General features: G+C 51.1%; 2 protein-coding genes and 1 long non-coding RNA gene across 5 annotated transcripts; 2 read left to right on the forward strand and 1 right to left on the reverse strand.

The window, feature by feature from the left end:
• Positions 1–1,746: 1,746 nt before the first annotated feature.
• Positions 1,747–3,888, reverse strand: LOC121143353 (translation initiation factor IF-2-like). The gene is made up of 3 exons (XM_040755214.1): positions 3,790–3,888; positions 2,780–3,504; positions 1,747–2,544 (listed from the first exon to the last, which is right to left on the reverse strand). Exons 1-3 carry the CDS (start codon positions 3,886–3,888, stop codon positions 2,259–2,261), a joined length of 1,110 nt encoding a protein of 369 aa, XP_040611148.1. The 3' UTR covers positions 1,747–2,258.
• On the forward strand, positions 3,576–7,711 carry Zc3h10 (zinc finger CCCH-type containing 10). Of its 3 annotated transcripts, XM_021232832.2 has the most exons (4): positions 3,600–3,681; positions 4,105–4,191; positions 4,484–4,547; positions 5,794–7,711. In XM_021232832.2, the coding sequence occupies exon 4, from the start codon at positions 5,843–5,845 to the stop codon at positions 7,148–7,150; it is 1,308 nt and encodes a 435-aa protein (XP_021088491.1). In that variant the 5' UTR covers positions 3,600–3,681; positions 4,105–4,191; positions 4,484–4,547; positions 5,794–5,842; the 3' UTR covers positions 7,151–7,711. The 3 variants fall into 3 exon arrangements, with proteins under 3 accessions (XP_005079768.1, XP_021088491.1, XP_012975728.1); XM_005079711.4 differs by lacking the exon at positions 4,105–4,191 and having other exon boundaries at positions 3,576–3,681; XM_013120274.3 differs by lacking the exon at positions 3,600–3,681 and having other exon boundaries at positions 3,707–4,191.
• Positions 7,712–9,305: 1,594 nt separating this feature from the next.
• LOC110342747 lies at positions 9,306–15,797 on the forward strand. The gene is made up of 3 exons (XR_005880436.1): positions 9,306–12,626; positions 12,801–13,767; positions 13,874–15,797. It is a non-coding gene; the product is annotated as an uncharacterized LOC110342747 (long non-coding RNA).
• Positions 15,798–20,639: the final 4,842 nt, after the last annotated feature.

Raw genomic sequence — 20,639 nt, forward strand, 5'->3', positions numbered from 1 at the left:
ACACCTGGCCTTTTCTCCCTTTTCTTTTTAAATCCTTAACTCTCCCATAGTTTTGTTTTTTGGTTGTTGCCTATCCTGAGACAGGGTTTCTCTGTGTAACAAGCCCTGGTTGTCCTGAAACTTACATTGTAGACCAGGCTGGCTTTGAACTCACTAAGATCTGCCTGCCTCTGCCTCCCTAATGCTGTGATTAAGGTGTGCACCACCATTGCTTGGCTGGGAAAATGTACCTTCCAGAGCTAATCCAGATTAAATCTGGATGACAGTTTCTGCCAGAATCCCATGTAAGGACATGAAGGAAGCTTTGCCAGCTTGCCTGTGCCTAAGCAAGCTCATTCCTGCACAAGCATTCGAGCTGACTTCTTCAGGGTTCCAGCATAAGCTGAAAGAGCAGCTGAGATTTGCAGCCTCCTGGACTGAGCAACTACTGGACTCTTGAACCTTTCTATTCATAGCCAGCCAGAGTTGGATTAGCCAGACTGCAGCCTGTAAATCATTCTAACAAATCACCTTTCTATATATAGAAATATTCATTCTAGGGGCCTGGAGAGATGGCTCAGAAGTTAAAAGCATTGGCTGCTCTTCCAGAGGTCCTGAGTTCAATTCCCAGCAACCACATGGTGGCTCACAACCATCTGTAATGAGATATGGTGCCCTCTTCTGGCATGTAAGCAGAACACTATAATATAAATAAAATATTAAAAAAAAAAGAAATATTCATTCTAAAAATCCTGTTGTCTTTGAAAACCCTAATGTATTCCTGTAAAAGAGTTAAAGGACTCATCTAGACCAGGAGTGGTGCACGCCTTTAATCCCAGCACTGGAGGGGCAGAGGCAGCCTGGACTACACAGTGAATTCCAGAACAGCCAGGGCAACACAGAGAAACCCTGAGATCCTCTCAAAAACAAAGCAGTAGTGACAGGTGTGGTCCAGAGGTCCTGAGTTCATACCCAGCACTCATGCTGGGCAGCTCACTGCTTGTGAAGATGGCTTCAGGGGATTCAAACGCCCCTTCTGGCCTCACCTGGCCCCTGCACACACAAACAGACACAAATTGAAACACAAAAACTCCTAGGTATAGTGACTTAATGTCAAAGCACCACGATGATTTGTAGCAGGGAAGATTTCTCAACACGCCATTTTACATCCTCCCATTTCCTTTTTTTTTTTTTTTTTTTTTTTTTGAGGGGTCTGTTTTGTTTTTTGATACAGGGTTTCTCTGTGTAACAGTTCTGGCTGACGTGGAACTCACTCTTAGACCAGGCTGGCCTTGAAGGAAGAGATCAGCTTGCCTCTGCTCCAGAGTGCTGGGATTAAAGGTGTGCGATACCTGTGTTCAATTGTTTCTAAAATCTCTAGGATTTCGGAGATCAACTATTTACACAGGAGTTTAACTGGGGGTGGGGGGTTCTGGAGCAGTTAAACCAAAATGACATTATAATTTATTTACTTGAGCTGGGCGTTGGTGGCACACACCTTTAATCCCAGCACTCTCGGGTGGCAGAGTCAGGTGGATGTTTGTGAGCTCGAGACCAGTGTGGTCTACAGAGCGAGTGCCAGGCCAGCCTCCAAAGCCACAGAGAAACCCTATCAGAAAAAACAAGAAAATAAAAAACCAAAAAAAATTATCTATGCATTTATTCTCTTTAGGCAGGGCCAGGTTGGTCGACAGATCTGCCTGCCTCTGTATTTGTCTCCCAAGGGTCCCAAGAGTGAGCACCAACACGCCACGCCAAAACCAGCAATAATTATTATTATGTTTATTTATTTATTTTGGTTTTTTGAGATTCTGGCCTCACAGAGATCTGCCTGCCTCTGCCTCCCGAGTGCTGGGATTAAAGGCGTGCGTGGCAGTCCGGCTAAAACTAGTAGTTCTTATTACAAGCACACCTATACATATTAATTTTTTTTTTTTTTGGTTTTACGAGACAGGGTTTCTCTGTATTGTTTTGGAGGCTATCGGTCCAGCCCGGCCTTGAACTCACAGAGATCCACCTGAGAGCTGGGATTAAAGGCGTGCGCCACCACCGCCCGGCCGCACCTATACATAGTAAAATGGAGGTATTTACCAAGAAACTTCAACTCCCAAGGAGCAACGAGGGAGAAAACGGAAGTTTTTTTTTTCTCCGTCTACTGTTTTTCATAACAGGTGCTCGGGCTGAAATAATACAGGGGCCTTAAAATAAATCTTAGAGAAGGTGGGGCTTGATAACTAGCACTCAAAACATTTCGTTTCCTCCTGTAAAACAGCCGGAAGTCACTGGTCCTCGCTTGAACCACCCTGCCCCGCCCCCCGGGAGAAACAGGAGGGCGGGGGTGACGCCGGAAGTGACGACACCGAGCACGGCCTTAAATAGCAGTAGGCCGCTCTCCCCGCTCTCTCGGCCTTAGCGCCATCTTCCTTGGTGAGTGTGTGTTCCCGGCGTTCCGACTTGGCGGTGCAATCCGGGGACATCTGACCTCTGCGCCTGCCTTCACCGCAGCAAACTAACTGTAACCCTTTTCTCTCTCGCTCTAGGGACCCCTGCGCCATGAGAGCCAAGGTGAGCGTTGCGGTGCTGAGCTTGGGCGGGGGGCGGAGGTGCCGACGGAGACTCGCCGCCGTCGGGGCCCCTCCGGTGTCCGGCGGTGCCCAGGGGTGGCTGGGAGAGGCCGCCTAGAGCCTTCGTAGGCCCTGGCGGGGAACGACGGGGTGGGGAGCCCGGCGCGAGTCTCTCGGGACGTCGCCCCTCGCAGCCCGTTGCTAACACGTTTTCTCTCCCCTCGCGGCCGGCGCAGTGGAGGAAGAAGCGAATGCGCAGGTATGTGGCGGAGGGCGGTGCGGGAGGCGGGGAGGCGCCCGGGGATCTGGCCGCCCCGGAGCCCGGCGCAGGCCGGTGAGTGGCGGGGAGAGCCCAGCGGGTTGTCTGCTTCCCGTCCAGGCTGAAGCGCAAGAGAAGAAAGATGCGGCAGAGGTCCAAGTGAGCCGGCGGGGAGGCCGCCCGCGGGAGGGGAGGATGCCGGGGGCCGCTGCAAGCAAGCTGTCGGTGCTGCGCTGCCGCCGGTTGAGACTGCGTGGACCTGAACCTCGCCGTGTGCTCGCCGAGACGCCGCCTCCGGACACCCGGGACAGCCTTCCTCCAACCTCCGGCCCCGACTCCCGCTGGCCGCCGCGTCCCGGACTCGCTGTTGTTACTGCCCAAGTGTGACCCGTGTACAATAAACCATCTTTCGCTGTCTGAGCTGGAGTCAAATGGCTGTTGGTGTCTCTCGCGCCTCGTGGGTGGGAGTTGTGGGGTAGTTCGGTCTGTGCCGCGGGCGTGCGGGAGCCTGCGTGGGCGACAGCCCGGCTGCTTGGGATCCGGCCGGGGGCCGAGCGTGAGCCGAGCGCCCGGAACCGAGCTCCGTGCTCGCCCCGCGTTTTGCTGGGGGCTCGGCCGTGAGCGCACAAGGGGAAGCGGTTCGGGGTCCGCTGGGTCGCGTTGCCATGGTGACGCGCAAGGCTTGCTGGGAGCTTCCTGCGGCTATCCGCACGCATAATAGACCATAGAGTGGTCTTGTAGACCATAGAGTTTGGTTCCGGGTCTGGAGGCTAGAGCGTCCCTCCTTCCGCAGGAAGCGGAAGAACCGTATAGTGGGCGGCTCTTTGTCGAAGCTAGAGGACCGGCAGGCGGCAGCAGCAACTACGGCGGCGGCGGCAGGTGAGGGAGGCGGGAGACTTAGGTGGAGGCCGCGCCCGGAGGGGAGGAGCCGGGGCTGGCCCAGCGGCTGGGCTCTGCCGGGCCGCACGAGCCCCCGTCCCCCCGAACCCGCCTGGCTCTCCCTGGCTTCCCAGCCCGGAGCCCCTCTTCTGACTGACCCCGCTTCACGAGCCAACGCCAGCTCCGTGACGTCACAGCCCTGCCCATCCCCTCAGCCTGATGTCACCCCCTCCCCGCTCACGGTGCGCTTCCTTGGTGTCCTAGTCACCTGGCCCACGGCTGAGCGCCGGCGCCACTCCGCCGAGCCGGCCCGGCCACCAGTCTTTCAGGGAAACTCTGGGACTTGTCGTGAACTCCAGGGTGTTGGGGACCGTTTTAGTCACCGCCCCCAGCCTAATGTCGCCTTCCCACTGTCCTGTCAAGTTGCTGCCCTTGTGCGGCTTTCAGGCTCGGCGTCCCGAACTCCAACCCTAGATCGGACTCTGATCCCCATATCCTTCTCATCTTGAGGTAAAACTCCCTCACCCGTCACCCAGACTGCCTTGTTTTTTTTTTTTTTTTTTTTTGCAACCCAGTTTCCCAGGCTTTATTGGTCGGTTCTTGCCCTTATCCTCCCGCTGAGCGGTGACAACTTGTAAGAGAATCCTGAAAAGCCACGAGCTCTTAGCGTTGTGTCAGAATTCATTCCAATTCATGAAAAACACCCCCATAAGCCCTTCACGTTTTTCCCTCTCCCACCCAAATCTCTTGTTTTTTTTTTTTTGTGTGTGTGTGTGTGTGTGTGTGTTTGTTTCTTGTTCAGAACCCAGCAGTGATGTGGAAGTGGAGACTCACGGGAGCCCCGGACTTCACCTGAGCTACCTCAGGTACTGATTCTGGGATAATTGGGTGAGGAAAAGTATATCCAGCTTCTGCTGTGGTAGGACTTGAGACAGCTCAGGCTTTGAGGACATTGTTCACCTGGTCATTTATCTCTGCTAAGGGTTTGTCGTCTCTTTACCACTTGTTTCTTTTATTCTGGGGCCACTCTTCTTCGTTGGTCAGATCCCTGTGTCTCTGGGCTCTGGTCTGTTTTAGTCATTTTAGGGAAATCTAAAGGCAGAGGCAAGGAAACGGTATGAATGGGATCATAAGTCAAAGCCAGGGATATAGAGAAAGATATCCTTACGCCCAGAGAAATGTGTGAACTCCTATTTGGACAGCAGGGGGAGCCTGAATACTACTTAGGAACCCTTTAGAAGATTAGACACGTGGTAGCAGGGACTCCCAGTCTTACTTGGGGGATAGAGAGAAGGGAGGGCTTGAATTAGGGCAGTGGACTGGCATTCCAGCGTTCTCTTGGGAAACAGGAGACTTAAAAAGCTTTTATAGAGTCTATAAATAAAGAGGATTTTTATGGGGGTAGGGAAGTGCTATGGTTTGATATTAGTGGGATGTTTTCATGCAGGGGGTTGTGGAAGAAAGGTCACCACCATTCCTATGAAATTAACCCCTTCCCACCTCTACCTTGGCACAGTTTTGTCCTGGGGACCTAGAGGTGGGGATTTGAACTTAGAGCTTCTTTTGCTGAAGTGTAGGGGTGTGTAGAGCAGGCTGGGAGATGAACAGCTTTAAGGACCACCCTCTAGCTGGCACCTGAAGTCACCCAAGACTTCTAAAATACCCGGAGACTTGAACTAAGTTCACCTGGAACAGGGGTTAAGGGACATTTTGTTACTGGTCCTCTATCCACAAGTTCTCAAAGCTAAATAGCTCACCTTAGAGCCCTGTTTCCAATCTCTGTCCGTTCAGGCGCCAATACCTTGTTTAGCGTCTCTCTCACAACTCAGTCAGCAGGGAAGGTAAAACCTAACACTAGTCTCTCCCCACCCCCTCCTGGCTCATTGTTAGTGACAGCGGTTGCATCCCGGCTCTCCCTCCTCCATTAGCCAGGCAAGTGTGAATCGCGCCAGGCCAGACCAGGTGCACAGGGCCTGGGCGGGACTTCTTGCAAGTCAGCCAGGCCAGCTAGAATTCTCCTCCCTCAGATTCTCCATCTCCAAAGCCATTGCCCCAGAAGACTGCCCTCTGCACAGTCAGGACCCGTCTGACACAGCTCTCTTTTTTTAACAGTCACCAAGAGTGGCAAGGAAAGGAAGAAAACCCTGAGTTGGGGACCAAGATGCCTGACCGGGACAACTATGCCAACGGCACTGGGAACAGCAGTGGAGGCCCTGGAGGTGGTGGCAGTGAGGAGGCCAGTGGGGCAGGGACAGGCAGTGGGGGGGCCACCTCAGACGCCATCTGCAGAGACTTCCTGAGGAACGTGTGCAAGCGGGGCAAGCGCTGCCGATACCGCCACCCGGACATGAGTGAGGTGTCCAACTTGGGGGTGAGCAAAAATGAATTTATTTTCTGCCATGACTTCCAAAACAAGGAGTGTAGCCGTCCAAACTGCCGTTTCATCCACGGCTCCAAGGAAGATGAGGATGGGTATAAGAAGACAGGAGAGCTGCCTCCTCGGCTGAGGCAGAAGGTGGCAGCTGGCCTGGGTCTTTCCCCTGCTGACCTACCCAATGGTAAGGAGGAGGTCCCTATCTGCCGTGACTTCCTCAAAGGTGACTGTCAGAGGGGCACCAAGTGCAAGTTCCGCCATCTGCAAAGGGATTTTGAATTTGATGCCCGAGGGGGAGGAGGCACCGGAGGTGGAGGCTCAACCGGCTCTGTTCCCCCGGGGCGACGCCACGATCTCTACGATATCTACGACCTTCCTGAAAGGGGCTTTGAGGACCACGAGCCAGGCCCTAAGCGCCGGAGAGGTGGCTGCTGCCCTCCTGATGGCCCCCATTTTGAATCCTATGAGTATAGTGTGGCTCCGCCCCGTGGGGTGGAGTGCCGACTGCTAGAGGAGGAGAACGCCATGCTCAGGAAGCGGGTGGAGGAGCTCAAGAAACAGGTCAGCAACCTGCTGGCCACCAATGAGGTACTTCTAGAACAGAATGCCCAGTTCCGCAATCAGGCCAAGGTCATGACCCTGAGCTCCACTGCACCAGCCACTGAGCAAACCCTGGCCCCCACTGTGGGCACTGTGGCCACTTTTAACCATGGCATTGCCCAGACTCACACTACTCTGAGCAGCCAGGCTCTACAGCCTCGCCCTGTGTCCCAGCAAGAACTCGTGGCCCCTGCTGGAGCCCCAGCTGCTCCCCCAACCAATGCTGCACCTCCTGCTGCTCCACCACCCCCACCTCCACACTTGAACCCAGAGATTACGCCCCTGTCAGCTGCTCTGGCTCAGACCATCGCCCAGGGGATGGCGCCCCCACCTGTGTCCATGGCCCCCGTGGCTGTGTCGGTGGCTCCTGTGGCTCCTGTGGCTGTGTCCATGGCCCAGCCTTTGGCAGGGATCACAATGAGCCACACTACTACTCCTATGGTGACTTACCCCATCGCTTCCCAGAGCATGCGTATCACAGCCATGCCACACTGACAGGACTAATGGACTCTACTCCCTGTTACAGCATCCGAGGGCTGGGGTCGGGGCCCTTCCAGGCCATGTCTGAAGGGCCACTCAAAAACTAGGACAAGAGACTACAAGGAATATACTTCGTAGGAGCATCTCCTGAGGCAGGGTTGTGCCCGTGTGTTCTCCTCACTCTTGAGAGGGTCCTCTTGTCCTTCGGGCCTCACTCATACAGAGGCTTGCATAGGGAAGAAAGGACCCTGTTTACTCATAGGAAGTTGGAGATGTCCCTGGTCTTGTCCTCACTTGTGAACAGCACAGGTCCAGCACTGGTATGAGAAGAGAGAAATTCCCCACCCAGAGGGAGAGCCAGGAAGGATGGGGAAAGTGGGTGGTCAGGAGAGAAGGCCTCACGTGAGCCTTCAGATGGTTTGGGGCCCAGAACTGCTCCTGGGCCCCTGGGAAGGCTGGGACCATAATACTCCAACCCAAAGACTAGGGGAACATTCACTTACCAAGCTTGGCCTGGAAACCTGTAGGGCAGTGCCCACTACTTTCCAAAGAAATAAAAGATTATTTTTTAACAAAGGAAGTTAAGTGAGAATTGCTTAGGTGGCTGTTGGGGAAGATGGGAACATAAAGCAGACTTAATGACACATAAGGGAGAGAGCTACCCTTGTGTCCTGTGTGAGTCGGGGAGAGATGTAAAGTGGCCAGTGGGGCTCTGGTCTGGGGCAGGCACTCTGGGGTAAGAGAAATGGAGCCACCTAGTCTAGTTTAAAAATAGCCCCATCTGTTTCTAGTCTCTGTCTTCATGTACTGTTCCCAGGTTGCCTTAGTAACCAGGGCTCTTAGGGTCATTTAGGGGGGCAGGTACTAAGGAGGGTGTGCCTACTGAGAAGTGGGCATCTGGGGTGTTAGGTGGTTGACAGACACCTCCCTCATTCTAACAGTAGGACAGGTGGTGTTGCCTCTCAGAGTTGTTGATGGCAGTTTGTGTCCTGCTCCAACACTTCTTCGTGGCCAGAGCTTTAAGCTTTCCAGGCTTCAGACATGCTAGGAAAAGGCAGATGTGGTATTAGTAGACTTCTAATCCTAGTACTTGGAAGGAGGGGACCAGAGGATCAGGAGGTCAAGGTCAGCCTGAAGACCTTTCTTCTCCCTCTACACAAGACCGGGAGGTTTTAAGCCACTCAAGGGTCGCTAAGACAATGACCCCAGTAACTGACCTTCAGTGTCTCCATCTGTGGCTAATGGTAAGGGGAAAACCTGGTGTAGAAGTGACATTTGGTTGTGCTTGCTTCCTGTGTTGCCTCTCTAGGTACTGTTGGCTCTCTTGTCTGGTTGACCACTCAGTCCTTGAAAAAGAATTGTTTAAGATGGGGAATGCTGTAGCACATACCTACAGGCCCAGCTGCTCAGGCTGAAGTGAGGATGGGAAACACTAAAATGTGGGTGGGTTGGAATGGCGAGATAGCTGAGTGGGTAAAGGTACCACTGTGCTGCCAACCACACAGACGACCTGAGTGCCACATAGAAGAGAACCAACTCATGTCAATTGGCTGTGAGCTCCAGACACCTACTATGGCCTCTGCATGCTCTCACACTGTGTACACTTCGGGTTTTTCCGAGACAGGGTTTCTTTGTGTAGCTTTGGAGCCTGTCCTGGAACTCGATCAGTAGACGAGACTGGCCTCAAACTCACAGAGCCCTGCCTGCCTCCCAAGTGTAGTTTTGGTTTTTTTAGATTTATTTATTATGTGTACAGCATTCTGCCTGCCTGCCAGGTCACCAGATCGAATTATAAATGGTAGTGAGGCATCATGTGGTTGCTGGGAATTGAACTCAGGTCCTCTGGAGGAGTAGCCAGTGACTGAGCCATCTCTCCACCACCTCACCCCCACCCACCCCCTTTTTTTTTGAGACAGGGTTTCTCCTTGTAGTCCTAGCTGTTGTGGGTCTCCCTCTGTAGACCAGGCCAGCCTTGAACTCAGAGATCCACCTGCCTCTGCCTCCCAAGTGCTGGGATTAAATAAAGGTGTGTGCCCACATATTTGGCATATACAATTTCTTTTTTTTTTTTTTTTTTTTTTTTTTGAGACAGGGTTTCTCTGTATTGTTTTGGAGGCTGTCCTGGAACTCACTGAGTAGACCAGCCTGGCCTCGAACTCACAGAGATCTGCCTGCTTCTGCCTCCTGAGTGCTGGGATTAAAGGTGTGTGCCACCACTGCCCGGCCACTTAATGGTTTTTTTTTTTTACACAATTTTGGATTATTAAAAGAGATAGCTTAGGAATGGTTAGGAATATGTTTACACATACCATCATGAATTCTCAAATCCTTCCTTCATTTCCTTCATGCCAAATGTCTAAGAAGTAGTGATTTGGCAACTGTAGATACCAGATATATGAATGCATTCCAGCTACAGATCACCAGCTGTACAGTGTTGCCCACGTTGGGTTTAATGCTCATTGCGATGGAAGGGAAAATGAACCACCGAGCATAGGAGTATGCCACAACAGAAAGGTGGTGGGACTTAGAGAGGGGTAGGGCATGGTGGCACAAACCTGCCATCCCAGCACTTGGAAAGAAGAGGGGGCGGTGTGCTCCTGCAGAGAACCTAAGTTTGGTTCCCAGTACCCACACTGGGCAACTCTCAACCACCTGTAACCCCATCTCTAGGTGGGGTGTCTGAAATCTGGACTCTGAGGGTACCGGTACCTGCACTCCATATGCACACAGACACACACGTCTGCACACACACACACACACACACATGTGTCTGTACACACATCTGCACACACACGTGTCTGTACACACACAGGTCAGCACACACACATCTGCACACACACGTGTCTGTACACATACACACACATTTTATTTTAAAGGGGAGAAACTTCCGTTTGGGATTTGGGTTAGTGATTTGGGCGTTTAAGGAAGTGGGTATTGTCAAAGGAGGCAGGGGTCATTCTACAGGTGGGCATCTTGAAAAGGAGGACTGGCTACAGGGTACTAAAGCTGTGGTGGTGATGCAGCAGCCATCGCTCTAGCTTAGACGCAGATGCTTGCTTCTTTGTGACATGCACACTAATCTTATGCTTAAAGTGTGAATTGGTTATATTATTTTTTGTCTTTACCACAGTCATTCTCTTGTTTTTTTGTTGTTTTTGAGACAGGATTTCTCTGTAACAGCCCTGGCAGTTCTGGAACTCACTCTGTAGACCAGGCTGGCCTCTAATTCACAGAGATCCACCTACCTATGTCTCCCGGGTGCTGGGATTAAAGGGGTGCGCCACCACCATCCGGCCATCACTGGATGACAGTCTTGTGCTGATATTTTGCATTTGGTTCAACACCAAAACTGTGAACCCATCAGCTCAATGATGAAACCTGGCTGGCTCTGTCAGCTCAGCTCCTAGACATCAGGAGATAATATGTGCATGTGTGTGTGTGCTGGTGAGCTTAAGTCTTGCAGATAGTAAGTGCGTGTGTGTGTGTGTGTGTGTGTGTGCGCGTGTGTGTGCGTGTGTGTGCGTGTGTGCTGGTGAGCTTAAGTCTTGCAGATAGTAAGTGCGTGTGTGTGTGCGCGCGTGTGTGTGCTTGTGTGCTGGTGAGCTTAAGTCTTGCAGATAGTAAGTGCGTGTGTGTGTGCTCGCGTGTGTGTGTGTGCTGGTGAGCTTAAGTCTTGCAGATAGTAAGTGCGCGTGTGTGTGTGCTCACACTTGCTCAACCAGGTTCACATTCCCAGTTCTAGTAGCCCACGTCCCCCAAAAGCACAGGGGGCCAGGTTTGGTTCCCAGCAGCCACACAACTGCTCACAGCAGTCTAACTACAGTTCCAGGGGATCCAACACCCTCTTCTGGCTTCCGTGGGCTGCGCAAACAAGCGGTACAAAGACATGTCCTCAAGCACACACAAATACCCATAAAACAAATAATCAACAACAAAGCATACAAGGTCAGCCTTGGCTATTTAGCAAGCTCAAAGCCAGCCAGAGCTACATGAGACCCTGTTTCAAAAGCACAAGAAACCACACCGTGTGAACTGTCCCTGGTAAAAGGTGAAAAATCCTCTATTCACCTCAGTTAGGGTAGGAACAATAGACCTTGATAACGAGCTATTTGAATCTAGCTTGATAAGCCAATGAGTTCATTAGGTTTAATTAATTAATTAGGTTTTTCTCTGTGTAGCCCTGGCTGTCCTGGAACTCTCTCTGTAGACCAGGCCGGCCTCAAACTGACAGAGATCTGCTTGCCTCTGCCTCCAGAGTGCTGGGATTAAAGGCATGTGCCATGAGTGACGTGATACCCAAACAGCCCTACCAAAGTGTCCCTCCCTCAACAGAGTCTTCTGCCCAAGCTTCATGTGCTCTAGTGCCTCCTGAGACCTCGTGGCCCTGGGGCAGGGTTACTGGGGAAAGACAACACAGGAGGGAGCGAATTGCTGGGATCTCACTGGAGGGATGATGACCCCACACCGTCTATGGGGCAACTTCAGCAGAAGAAGATCTTGCTGAGGGTTTTTTGTAGGTACTCATGGCTGCTCTGATGGAGAGAGAGAGAGTGGAGCCAAGACAGGAGCCTCAAACCAAGTGGCTAAGGGGACAAGAGACAGAGACGCCAGCAGCCAAAATGGCTGTTTATACAGGAATCAGAAAAGCTGGGTAAGTAGGCCCTGGGTGAGAGTTTGGAGTCGGTGGCACATATGCAAGCCAGGAGGACTGTGTAACAGGTCGGGACTGAGGGAGACGGTGACATGAGTCCACCAAGACATGTTAATAGGAAATATGGAATTAGCCTTTTTTTTCTTCCCCTTTGGTTTTTCGAGACAGGGTTACTCTGTGGCTTTGGAGGCTGTCCTAGAACTAGCTCTTGTAGACCAGGCTGGTCTCGAACTCACAGAGATCCACCTGCCTCTGCCTTCCAAGTGCTGGGATTAAAAGCGTGCGCCACCAACGCCCAGCTGGAATTAATCTTTAGTCCTGAGTTTGAGACCTAACGGAGTGCTTGCAGCTACCACTGTCTTCAAGAGTTCTGCTGGCCCCTGCTCACAGCCGCTCACGACACCTCGGCCTGCTGACTATTTCATCTCTCCTAGGAAGAGGCAGGGGTCACAGGAGCTAACCCTGCCCTAATTGCCTTGGGGTCATGGTTCATGGGGGCAGGGCTAGAGGGTGTAGGTCGGAAAGGCCGAGGGGAAGGCGCTCTTCTCGGTACAACCATGGGGATGCTGTCATCCCTCCTGGGTGCCGACAGTCCAGTGCTGCTCTTACTCATACCTTCTCACTCGCTGTTCTGTAAGTAAGCCTGATAACTCACTGGTTCCCCCAGTGAACTTTGGTGGAATTGTACCTTAGTCTTTGGAACTTTAGAATTAGGGTTAAACATCGTGTATGTCACCAGGGAAGGAATATTCCCAACACTTGCCAGGATGAGTTGGGAAGACCATGGTATCGCTCCTGATAGAAGCATGACTTGGACAGCAGCAGTGTCACTGTCTGAAGGTACATTGCTTGCAGAGGGGAGTTTTGACACAGTGGCCTGTCCCTGTAGGGTCTGTAGGGGTGGTGGCAGAGGCACGGGTAGTATGGAGGATGTGACACATGTAGACATGGTGGGACCACCTGGAGGTAGGGTATCTGGGGGAATCCCTGGTGGCATTCTTCTGTGTTGTTCAGAGGGACACAGCTGCTTGGCTACTGAAGCCCACCATGTGAGTATGGAGATGGCCTGAGGGAAATGACTCACCAGAGACCAGGATACCGGAAGTGGCTGCCAAGGCTGCAGGGATGCTACTGGGCAGTGAGAAACAACTTCGGGGCCACATGTGGTGACACTTTTTTTCTTTTCTTAATTAATTTTTAAATTTCACATGACAACCACCGTTCCCCCTCCCTCATCTCCCCCAGTTCCCTCCCCCACCTTTCTACAACCCCCCATCCTCTCCTCAGAAGGGGCGAGTCCTCCCACGGGAGCCAACGAAGCATGGTATATCAAGCAGAAGCAGGACCAAGCTCCTCCCGATGCATCAAGGCTAAACAAGGCATCCCACCATAGGGAATGGGCTCCAAAGAGTCAGTTCATGCACTGGGGATAGGCCCTGGCCCCACAAACAGACCAAGCTACACACCTGTCAGTCACCCTCTGGAGACAGGAATAAAGAAAGGGCACGCAGGTGGATCCCTCCCTGGAGTTAGAGTGATCAACATGCCTGTCACCCACTCCCAGACTCAGGGACCCTTATGGGAGAGGGTTGGGAAGAATGTGAGAGAAGGGTAGAGGTTTTGTGCAGGACTATCCTCGAACCCAAACTGCTGCCTAGGAGTTCTGCTGGGCCTGCTCGCCAAAGCTCTCGTCACAGCTGGGCCTGTTGACTATTCCCATCTCTCCTAGGAGGAGGAGGCAGGAGGGTCAAGGGACCCTCACCTGAGTATCCAGCCAACCCTGCCCACCGGCTGTATGCAGTTCTGCCCTAATTGCCTTGGGGCCGTGGTTCATGGCGGCAGAGCTAGAGGGTGTAGTGGGAAAGGCTGAGGGGAAGGCGCCCTCGCGGCCATGAGGAAGCCATCATCCCTCCTGGGTGTTGCTGCTTTAAGGTTACCATCTGGTGCTCCGGCTCACAACTTCCCACTCGCTGTTCTGTAGGTAAGCCTAATAACTCACTGGGCCCCCTCCCGTGAACTCTGGTGGAAGTTTGGGTTGTCGTTGGAACTTTAGAATGAGGGATAAATACTGTGCATGTCTCCCCCAGAGGCGATTCACAACACTCCTCTGACAGAGGACCTGAGACTGGTTCCCAGCACCCAAACCTGTGACTCTGGATGCACACACTCAGTCTATATGTTGTGTATGTGTGCTGATTCATGAGGACGGATGCCAGAAGAGGACGAAAAGAGGATGCCCAGTCCTCTGTCACAGGCCAGAAGCAAGCGCTCAGCCTCCCACCACGCTCTGATGTTTTTCTGTTTTCTTTTCTTTGTTTGTTTGTTTTTCAAGACAGGGTTTCTCTGTGTTGTTTTGGAGCCTGTAAACCAGCAAGACCCGGTGATTCTCTGTCTCTGTCCCTCTGGGAAAGGGGCATAGGCTTGCTCTGGGGCCCAGCTTCTTAGGTGGGTGCTGGGAATAGAACTCCGTTCCTCCTGATTGTGCAGTAAGCCCTTTACCACTGACCCATCTCCTCCCTGGTTATGGGTTTTTAAAGATCACTGACAAACCAGAGAGACAGGTGAAAAAAAGTCAAACCAAACAAATAGCAAATAATTTTGAAGAGAAGGGGTGAGTCCAAAGCAAGCAATGTCTCAGATGTTTAAAAGGCTATCCAGTCAATCATGACAGTGTATACTTCCTAGTTACTCCAGAGACTGAGGCAGAAGGATTGCTAAATTGAAGACAAACCTGGAAAATTTGTCAAATAAAAAGGATTGTGGGGACAGTGTGTCATATGCCTTTAATCCCAGTACCCTGGAAGAAGTGGCAGGTAAATCTCTGGGTTCCAAGTCAGCCACGGCTACATAGTAAGGCCCTATCCTAAAATAAATTAATGAAGATGGCGCAGCTGGCTGCACAGTAGAGCGGAGTCCTGTGCTGTGCAAAGGAAATAAAATGGACTAAAAGGGATTCTAGACTAATATCCAACATTTACTTAGTATAAACCAAGGCACGGTGCTAGGCATTTTATGTATAATAGCGCACATACAGCGCCCACACTCAACATTCAAACACACACACACACACTCACAACCTCCTGTAACTACAGTTTCAGGACAATGATACCCTCTCCTGACCTCCTCATGTACAAGGCACTCATGTACCACACAAACATACATGCAGCAGGCAAAGCACCCATATATATAAAGTAATTTTTTTGAGATGGTTTTTCTGTGTAGTCCTGGCTGTCCTGGACTCACTCTGTAGACCAGAATCTCTGCCTCTGGCCGGCTATAAAATAAAAAATGTAAGGAACTGAAAACAAAACACGCGAATATTCTGCTAGGCTTCAATTACTAAGGAACGGGTCAGGATTCAATTAGGCAATATGACTCCAGACTATAATAAAGCTATCCGACTGACGGTAGCTTTTGAAGATGAGTAACGATAAAAGCTTCCTCAATCCTGTCTCCTTCCGTCTTCTAGAGTGTGTTGAGATCGAATACCACATCCGACCATGTGCTTCCCGCCGGAGGCAATGATGCACCCAGAAGTCCCTACTCAAGCCTTGTCCATCGAGACGCTGCCTTTACAGCATGTAACCACCAGGTGGCGCCCGTGACACAAGATTGACAACAGATGGAGCCCCACCCTGTTTGTGCAAAATAAGGCTTGGCAGCTAAACCTGTGGCTCTGGTGTCGCAGCTGTGACAAAACCTTCCTGAAGATCTTGAGAGATGTCGCTATGGGATGGATGAGGAAAGGAAGCCTGTCTATTCAGCAGGAGCTTTTCCCTTTGCTCTGGTTTTGGTGGGTGAGAGCGCTCCAACTAAGGACGGTCCTCACTTTGCAGCCTTAGTTCTGGCAAGCAGACCACCCATCTCTCTTCCAACCTCTGCTGTCTTTTCCTACTTGCTCACGTTTGGTGGGGAACCTGGGTAAGACAGAGAATTGAGCCTCAGTTCTGCAATGGGGTGGGACAGTCTAGAGAAAGGAAAGTAAAACTTAAGATTGCTTTTTGAAGCATATAGAAGGTGAGTTTTTCTGCCTAGCAGGGGACGTTGGGTTGGTTACTAGGGAGAGACGGGGTCTATAGCTGAGTGTGTCTCAGTCACTGTCCTGCTGTGACGAGACCTGCAAGACCAAGGCAGCTCTTACAAAAGAATGCCCTTGTCCGGTGTGGTGGCGCTTGCCTCTAATCTCCACACTCGGGAGGCAGGTGGCTCTCTGAGTTCGAGGCCAGCCTGTTTTACAGAGTGAGTTCTAGGACAGCCACGGCTACACAGAGAAACCGTGTCTCAAACAACATCAACAACAAAAGCATTTAACTGTGGGCTTGCTTACAGCTTTAGAAGTTTAATCCATCATGGGGAGCATTGCACAGGCAAAGCCTGGTGCTGGAGAAGTAGCTAAGAGCTACATCCTGATGCGGTCTGCCCCACCCCAACACTACACTTCCTCCGACAAAGCCACACCTCTTTTTTTTTTTTCCCCCGAGACAGGGTTTCTCTGTGGCTTTGGAGGCTGTCCTGGAACTCGCTCTGTAGACCAGGCTGTGGCTTTGGAGGCTGTCCTGGAACTCGCTCTGTAGACCAGGCTGGCCTCGAACTCACAGAGATCAGCCTGCCTCTGCCTCCCGAGTGCTGGGATTAAAGGCGTGCGCCACCAACGCCCCACATGGGGGCCATTCTTATTCAAACCACCACAAGCCAGTAATTTTAATTTTTTGTTTTGTTTTACGAGACAGGGTTTCTCTGTGTTGTTTTGGAGGCTATCGGTCCAGCCCGGCCTCAAACTCACAGAGATCCTTCCTGCCTCTGCCTCCCGAGTGCTGGGGTTAAAGGTGTGCGCCACCACCGCCTGGCCTTAATTTCTTTTTTTAAGAGATTTATTTACTATGTACAGTGTTCTGCCTGCATGTCTGCCTGCAGGCCAGAAGTGGGCACCAGAGCAAGTTCCAGGGCAGCCAGGGCTACACAGAGAAACCCTGCCTCAAAAAACAAAATGTATTTTATTTGTAAGGGTTGCCCCAGGCAGACCCCCGCAACAGTCAGTACAGAACACACCCGAGACACCAGATCTTAGCACGAGGAGACTTATTACCCTGGAGGGAAAACTGGTTGGGGAAGGCACTGCCTCTGGATTGGACAAAGGCAGGCAGGAGGCAGCAGGTTTTGTTTTTTGCAGGAGTGGGTTTGTAAGGAGAAATAAGGAGGTTTGTGTTAGAATGAGTACCTTCCTGCTGGTACTGGGGCGTCTTTGTTAGGGACCCAAGAAAACTGGAATGTTGGGCAAGGTTCCTCCTCTTCCTCCATTCTCCTATTTATCCTCTCTGCCTGCCAGCCCGGCCCATCCCTGCTCCTGCCTCACCATTGGTTCAGACAGGCACAGTAACCAGTAACACAGCTTCACAGAGTTAAGCAAATGCAGCATAAACAAAAGTCACACACCTGGAAATAATAGTCTACCACAGTCTACACAGTGGCCATCTGACAGAAAGGAGTGGCCACCTGTATAAAAAGTGCAGGCAGAGGCAGAAGTAGCTACAGGGGTCTTCCAGAGTCTCTGGACGGGAGTGTGGAGGATCTGGGGAGCGTTGAGGCAAAGGGATAAGCTTGGATGGGCTTCGGAGAGGACAGGTGAGCAATGTGAGTGATGTGTGTGATACAAGTTTGCAGGCACAGAATCCAAGATGGTGGGAGGCATTGGAGTCCTCTGTAGCTGGGAGTGGTGGGAATAGGTTATGGGGCGTGGGTCCCAGAGTTGAGCTGGTAGATGTAGAGAGTAATAGAGAGACTGTGGCAAGGTCGCAGAAGGTGTTGTCTAGAGTTTTGGAATGGCAATCGACATGGGCAAAGGATGGACCTAGAAAGTGTTTCAAGACTCCAAGGGCATGACCTAGTTTTTCAGAAATATCCAGATGGAAAGGTCTGCATAGATCTGGGAGGCACAGAATCAGGGCTAAAAGAAGAGAGATTTTTAAAAAAAATTATTTTATTTGCATGTATGTCTGGGTGAGGGTGTCAGATCTTGGAGTTACAGACAGTTGTGAGCTGTCATGTGGTTGCTGGGAATTGAACCCAGGTCCTCTGCAAAAGCAGCCAGTGCTCTTAACCACTGAGCCATCTCTCCAGCCCAAAGAGGGAGTTTTTAAGTTTAAAGAATTTTTCAATGGGAGGAAGCGACTAATGGGAGATCTAGAAGTATCTTGGTATAGAGGATGTACTAGAAGTAGTATGCATGATCAGAGGAAATTGGCCATCTCTAAAAAGAAAATCAGTTTGGATCTTGAGGGCAGAGATAAGGAGTGCAGATGGAGAAAATGGTCCAAAGTGAGTTGTTTGTGGGTTGGGGTGAGAGAGAACTGAAAATAGGTGACTTGGGAGAGGAAAGCTGAGCTTTGGAAGGTGAGATCCAGTAACTGCTGGAGCTGAGAAATTTGAGGAGTGAGGCAGCATTAGATTGGCTATCAGAAAGTGAAGGATTGTGGAGGAGGAGGCCATCTACACTCTGAAGAAGCAGGAGGAAGAGACGAGGGAGGCAGGCCAAGTGCCTGGCCAAAAAGGTGGGGTCGGTCTTTGGATCCCTGGGGAGGACGGTCCAGGTCGGCTGTGGGGACTGGTGAGCTCCGGGCTCTGTCCAAGTGCAGGCAAAAAGATCTGGAGAATGAACACCTGGAGGCATTGAGGGAACGGCATCTTTAAGGTGTAGGACTGAGAAGTGAGCAGGACCCTAGATCATGGTTGAGGGCGGTACTCACACTAGGGGGCAGGTTCTGTTAGGGTGTTTGACTGCCAGTGTGGGAGTGTTGTAGCGTGAAGAGGTGGAGCATAGAAACTTCTTGAATAAAAGGGATTGAGTGGCTGGGCAGTGGTGGTGCACATCTTTTTTTTTTTTTTTTTAAACATTTATTTACTACATATACAGTGTTTTGCCTACATGCCAGAAGAGGGCACCAGATTGAATCATAGATGGTTGTGAGCCACCATGTGGTTGCTGGGAATTGAACTCAGGACCTCTGGAAGGGTAGTCAGTGCTCTTAACCTCTGAGCCATCTCTCCAGCCCCCATGGTGCACATCTTTAATCCCAGTACTCGGGAGGCAGAGGCAGGAGGGTCCCTGTGAGTTTGAGGACAGCCTGGTCTACAGAGCGAGTTCCAGGACAGCCAGAGCTGTTACACAGAGAAACCCTGTCTTGAATGTCCCTGCCTCCAAAAACAGAGGCTTTAATGAAGGATTTGAAGCCTGAGGCTGGTTAAGGGTAGGGGTGTTGGCGTTTGTAGATATAGATGGAAGAGTCTTTAAGTGCAACAGAAAGGGTTCTGGGGGTGGGAGAGTACAAATAGAGGCTGAAGAAAGGAGGAGGAGGGATGTAGGGCATCTTAGGGGCTGTTGTCAGGGTAGAAGGCAAATTTTATGCCAATTTGGGAAAAGGTATCTTTTTTTTTTTTTTTTTTTTTTTTTGGTTTTTCGAGACAGGGTTTCTCTGTATTGTTTTGGAGGCTGTCCTGGAACTTGCTCTGTAGACCAGGCTGGCCTCGAACTCACAGAGATCTGCCTGCCTCTGCCTCCCGAGTGCTGGGATTAAAAGTGTGTGCCATTAACGCCAGGCTAAGGGAAAGGGTATCTCTTTTGTTGTTGTTTGAGATGGGGTTCCTCTGTGTAGCTTTGGAGGCTGTCTAGAACTAGTTCTTAGACCAGGCTGGTCTGGAACTCAGAGATCCGCCTGCCTCTGCCTCCTGAGTGCTGGGATTAAAGGCGTGCGCCACCAGTGCCCAGTGGGTGTCTCTTTCTAAGGGAATGAGGAGAAATGAGTGGGCAAAGGAAAAGCCAGGCACAGTGTGCCAGATTCCTGTAATCCTAACACTTGAAGTGCTAAGGCAGGAGGATCAGGAGTTCAAGACCAGCTGTAGCTCCTCTGAGTCTGAGATGTGAAGCCTGTTTCAAAAAACAAAAAACTAAAACTAAAAGAGGCCTGGAGAGATGTCTCAGTGGTTAAGAGTATATACTGCTCTTCCTGAGGGCCTGAGTTCAGTCCTCAACACCTATAGTACATAGACCACAACTATAGATCCAGGGGTATCTGATGCCTCAGGCACCTGTACACATACATTCACACACAAACACATGCTTAAAAAGAAATCTTTAGCAAAACAACGAAAAACTCAACTCTTTGTCAGGCTTGGCAGAGCCTCAGTAGTAAAGGTACTTCCTGTACAAAGCCAGCGACCTGAGTTCAGTCCATGGACCCAAGAAGAAAGGGCCGACCCCTGAAAGCTGTCTGTCTTCTGAGCTCCACATGTACACATATACAGTATGTGACCACACACACACACACACACACACACACACACACACACACACACACGTGTAAAGGTGGGGAAGAGAACCAACTTTACAAGGTTATTCTCTGACCTACACATGCACACACTACACATAATTTATATTTTTTAAAGGCAAGGTTTGGTGGTGTATACCTTTAATCTCAGAATTTGGGAGGCAGAGGCAGTTGAATTTCTCTAAGTTCAAAGCCAGCATGGTCTACAGAGTTCTAGGCCAGCCAGGGCAACACAGTGAAATCATTTTTGAAAGCTGTATGTGTACCACAGGGTTCATGTTGGGAGCAGAGGACGACTCTCAGAATATGACTTTCTGCTTCCCCCATGGGGGTCCGGGCGTTGAACTCAGGTCATCAGGCTTGGTGGTGAGGCTTGCCCAGTGGGCCATCTCTATGGCCCTCTGTCTTGTTTTTCTTTGAGAATAAGTCTCACTGAAGTTGGAACTTGCTAATTAGGCTAGACTGGCAAGTCAGAAAGCCCTAGAAACCCTCCTCTCAGCCTTCCCAGAGCTGGGACTCCGGGGTATGTGTG

This window comes from Mesocricetus auratus, unplaced genomic scaffold (assembly GCF_017639785.1).
Source record: "Mesocricetus auratus isolate SY011 unplaced genomic scaffold, BCM_Maur_2.0 Super-Scaffold_100011, whole genome shotgun sequence".
Classification (NCBI taxonomy): domain Eukaryota; kingdom Metazoa; phylum Chordata; class Mammalia; order Rodentia; family Cricetidae; genus Mesocricetus; species Mesocricetus auratus.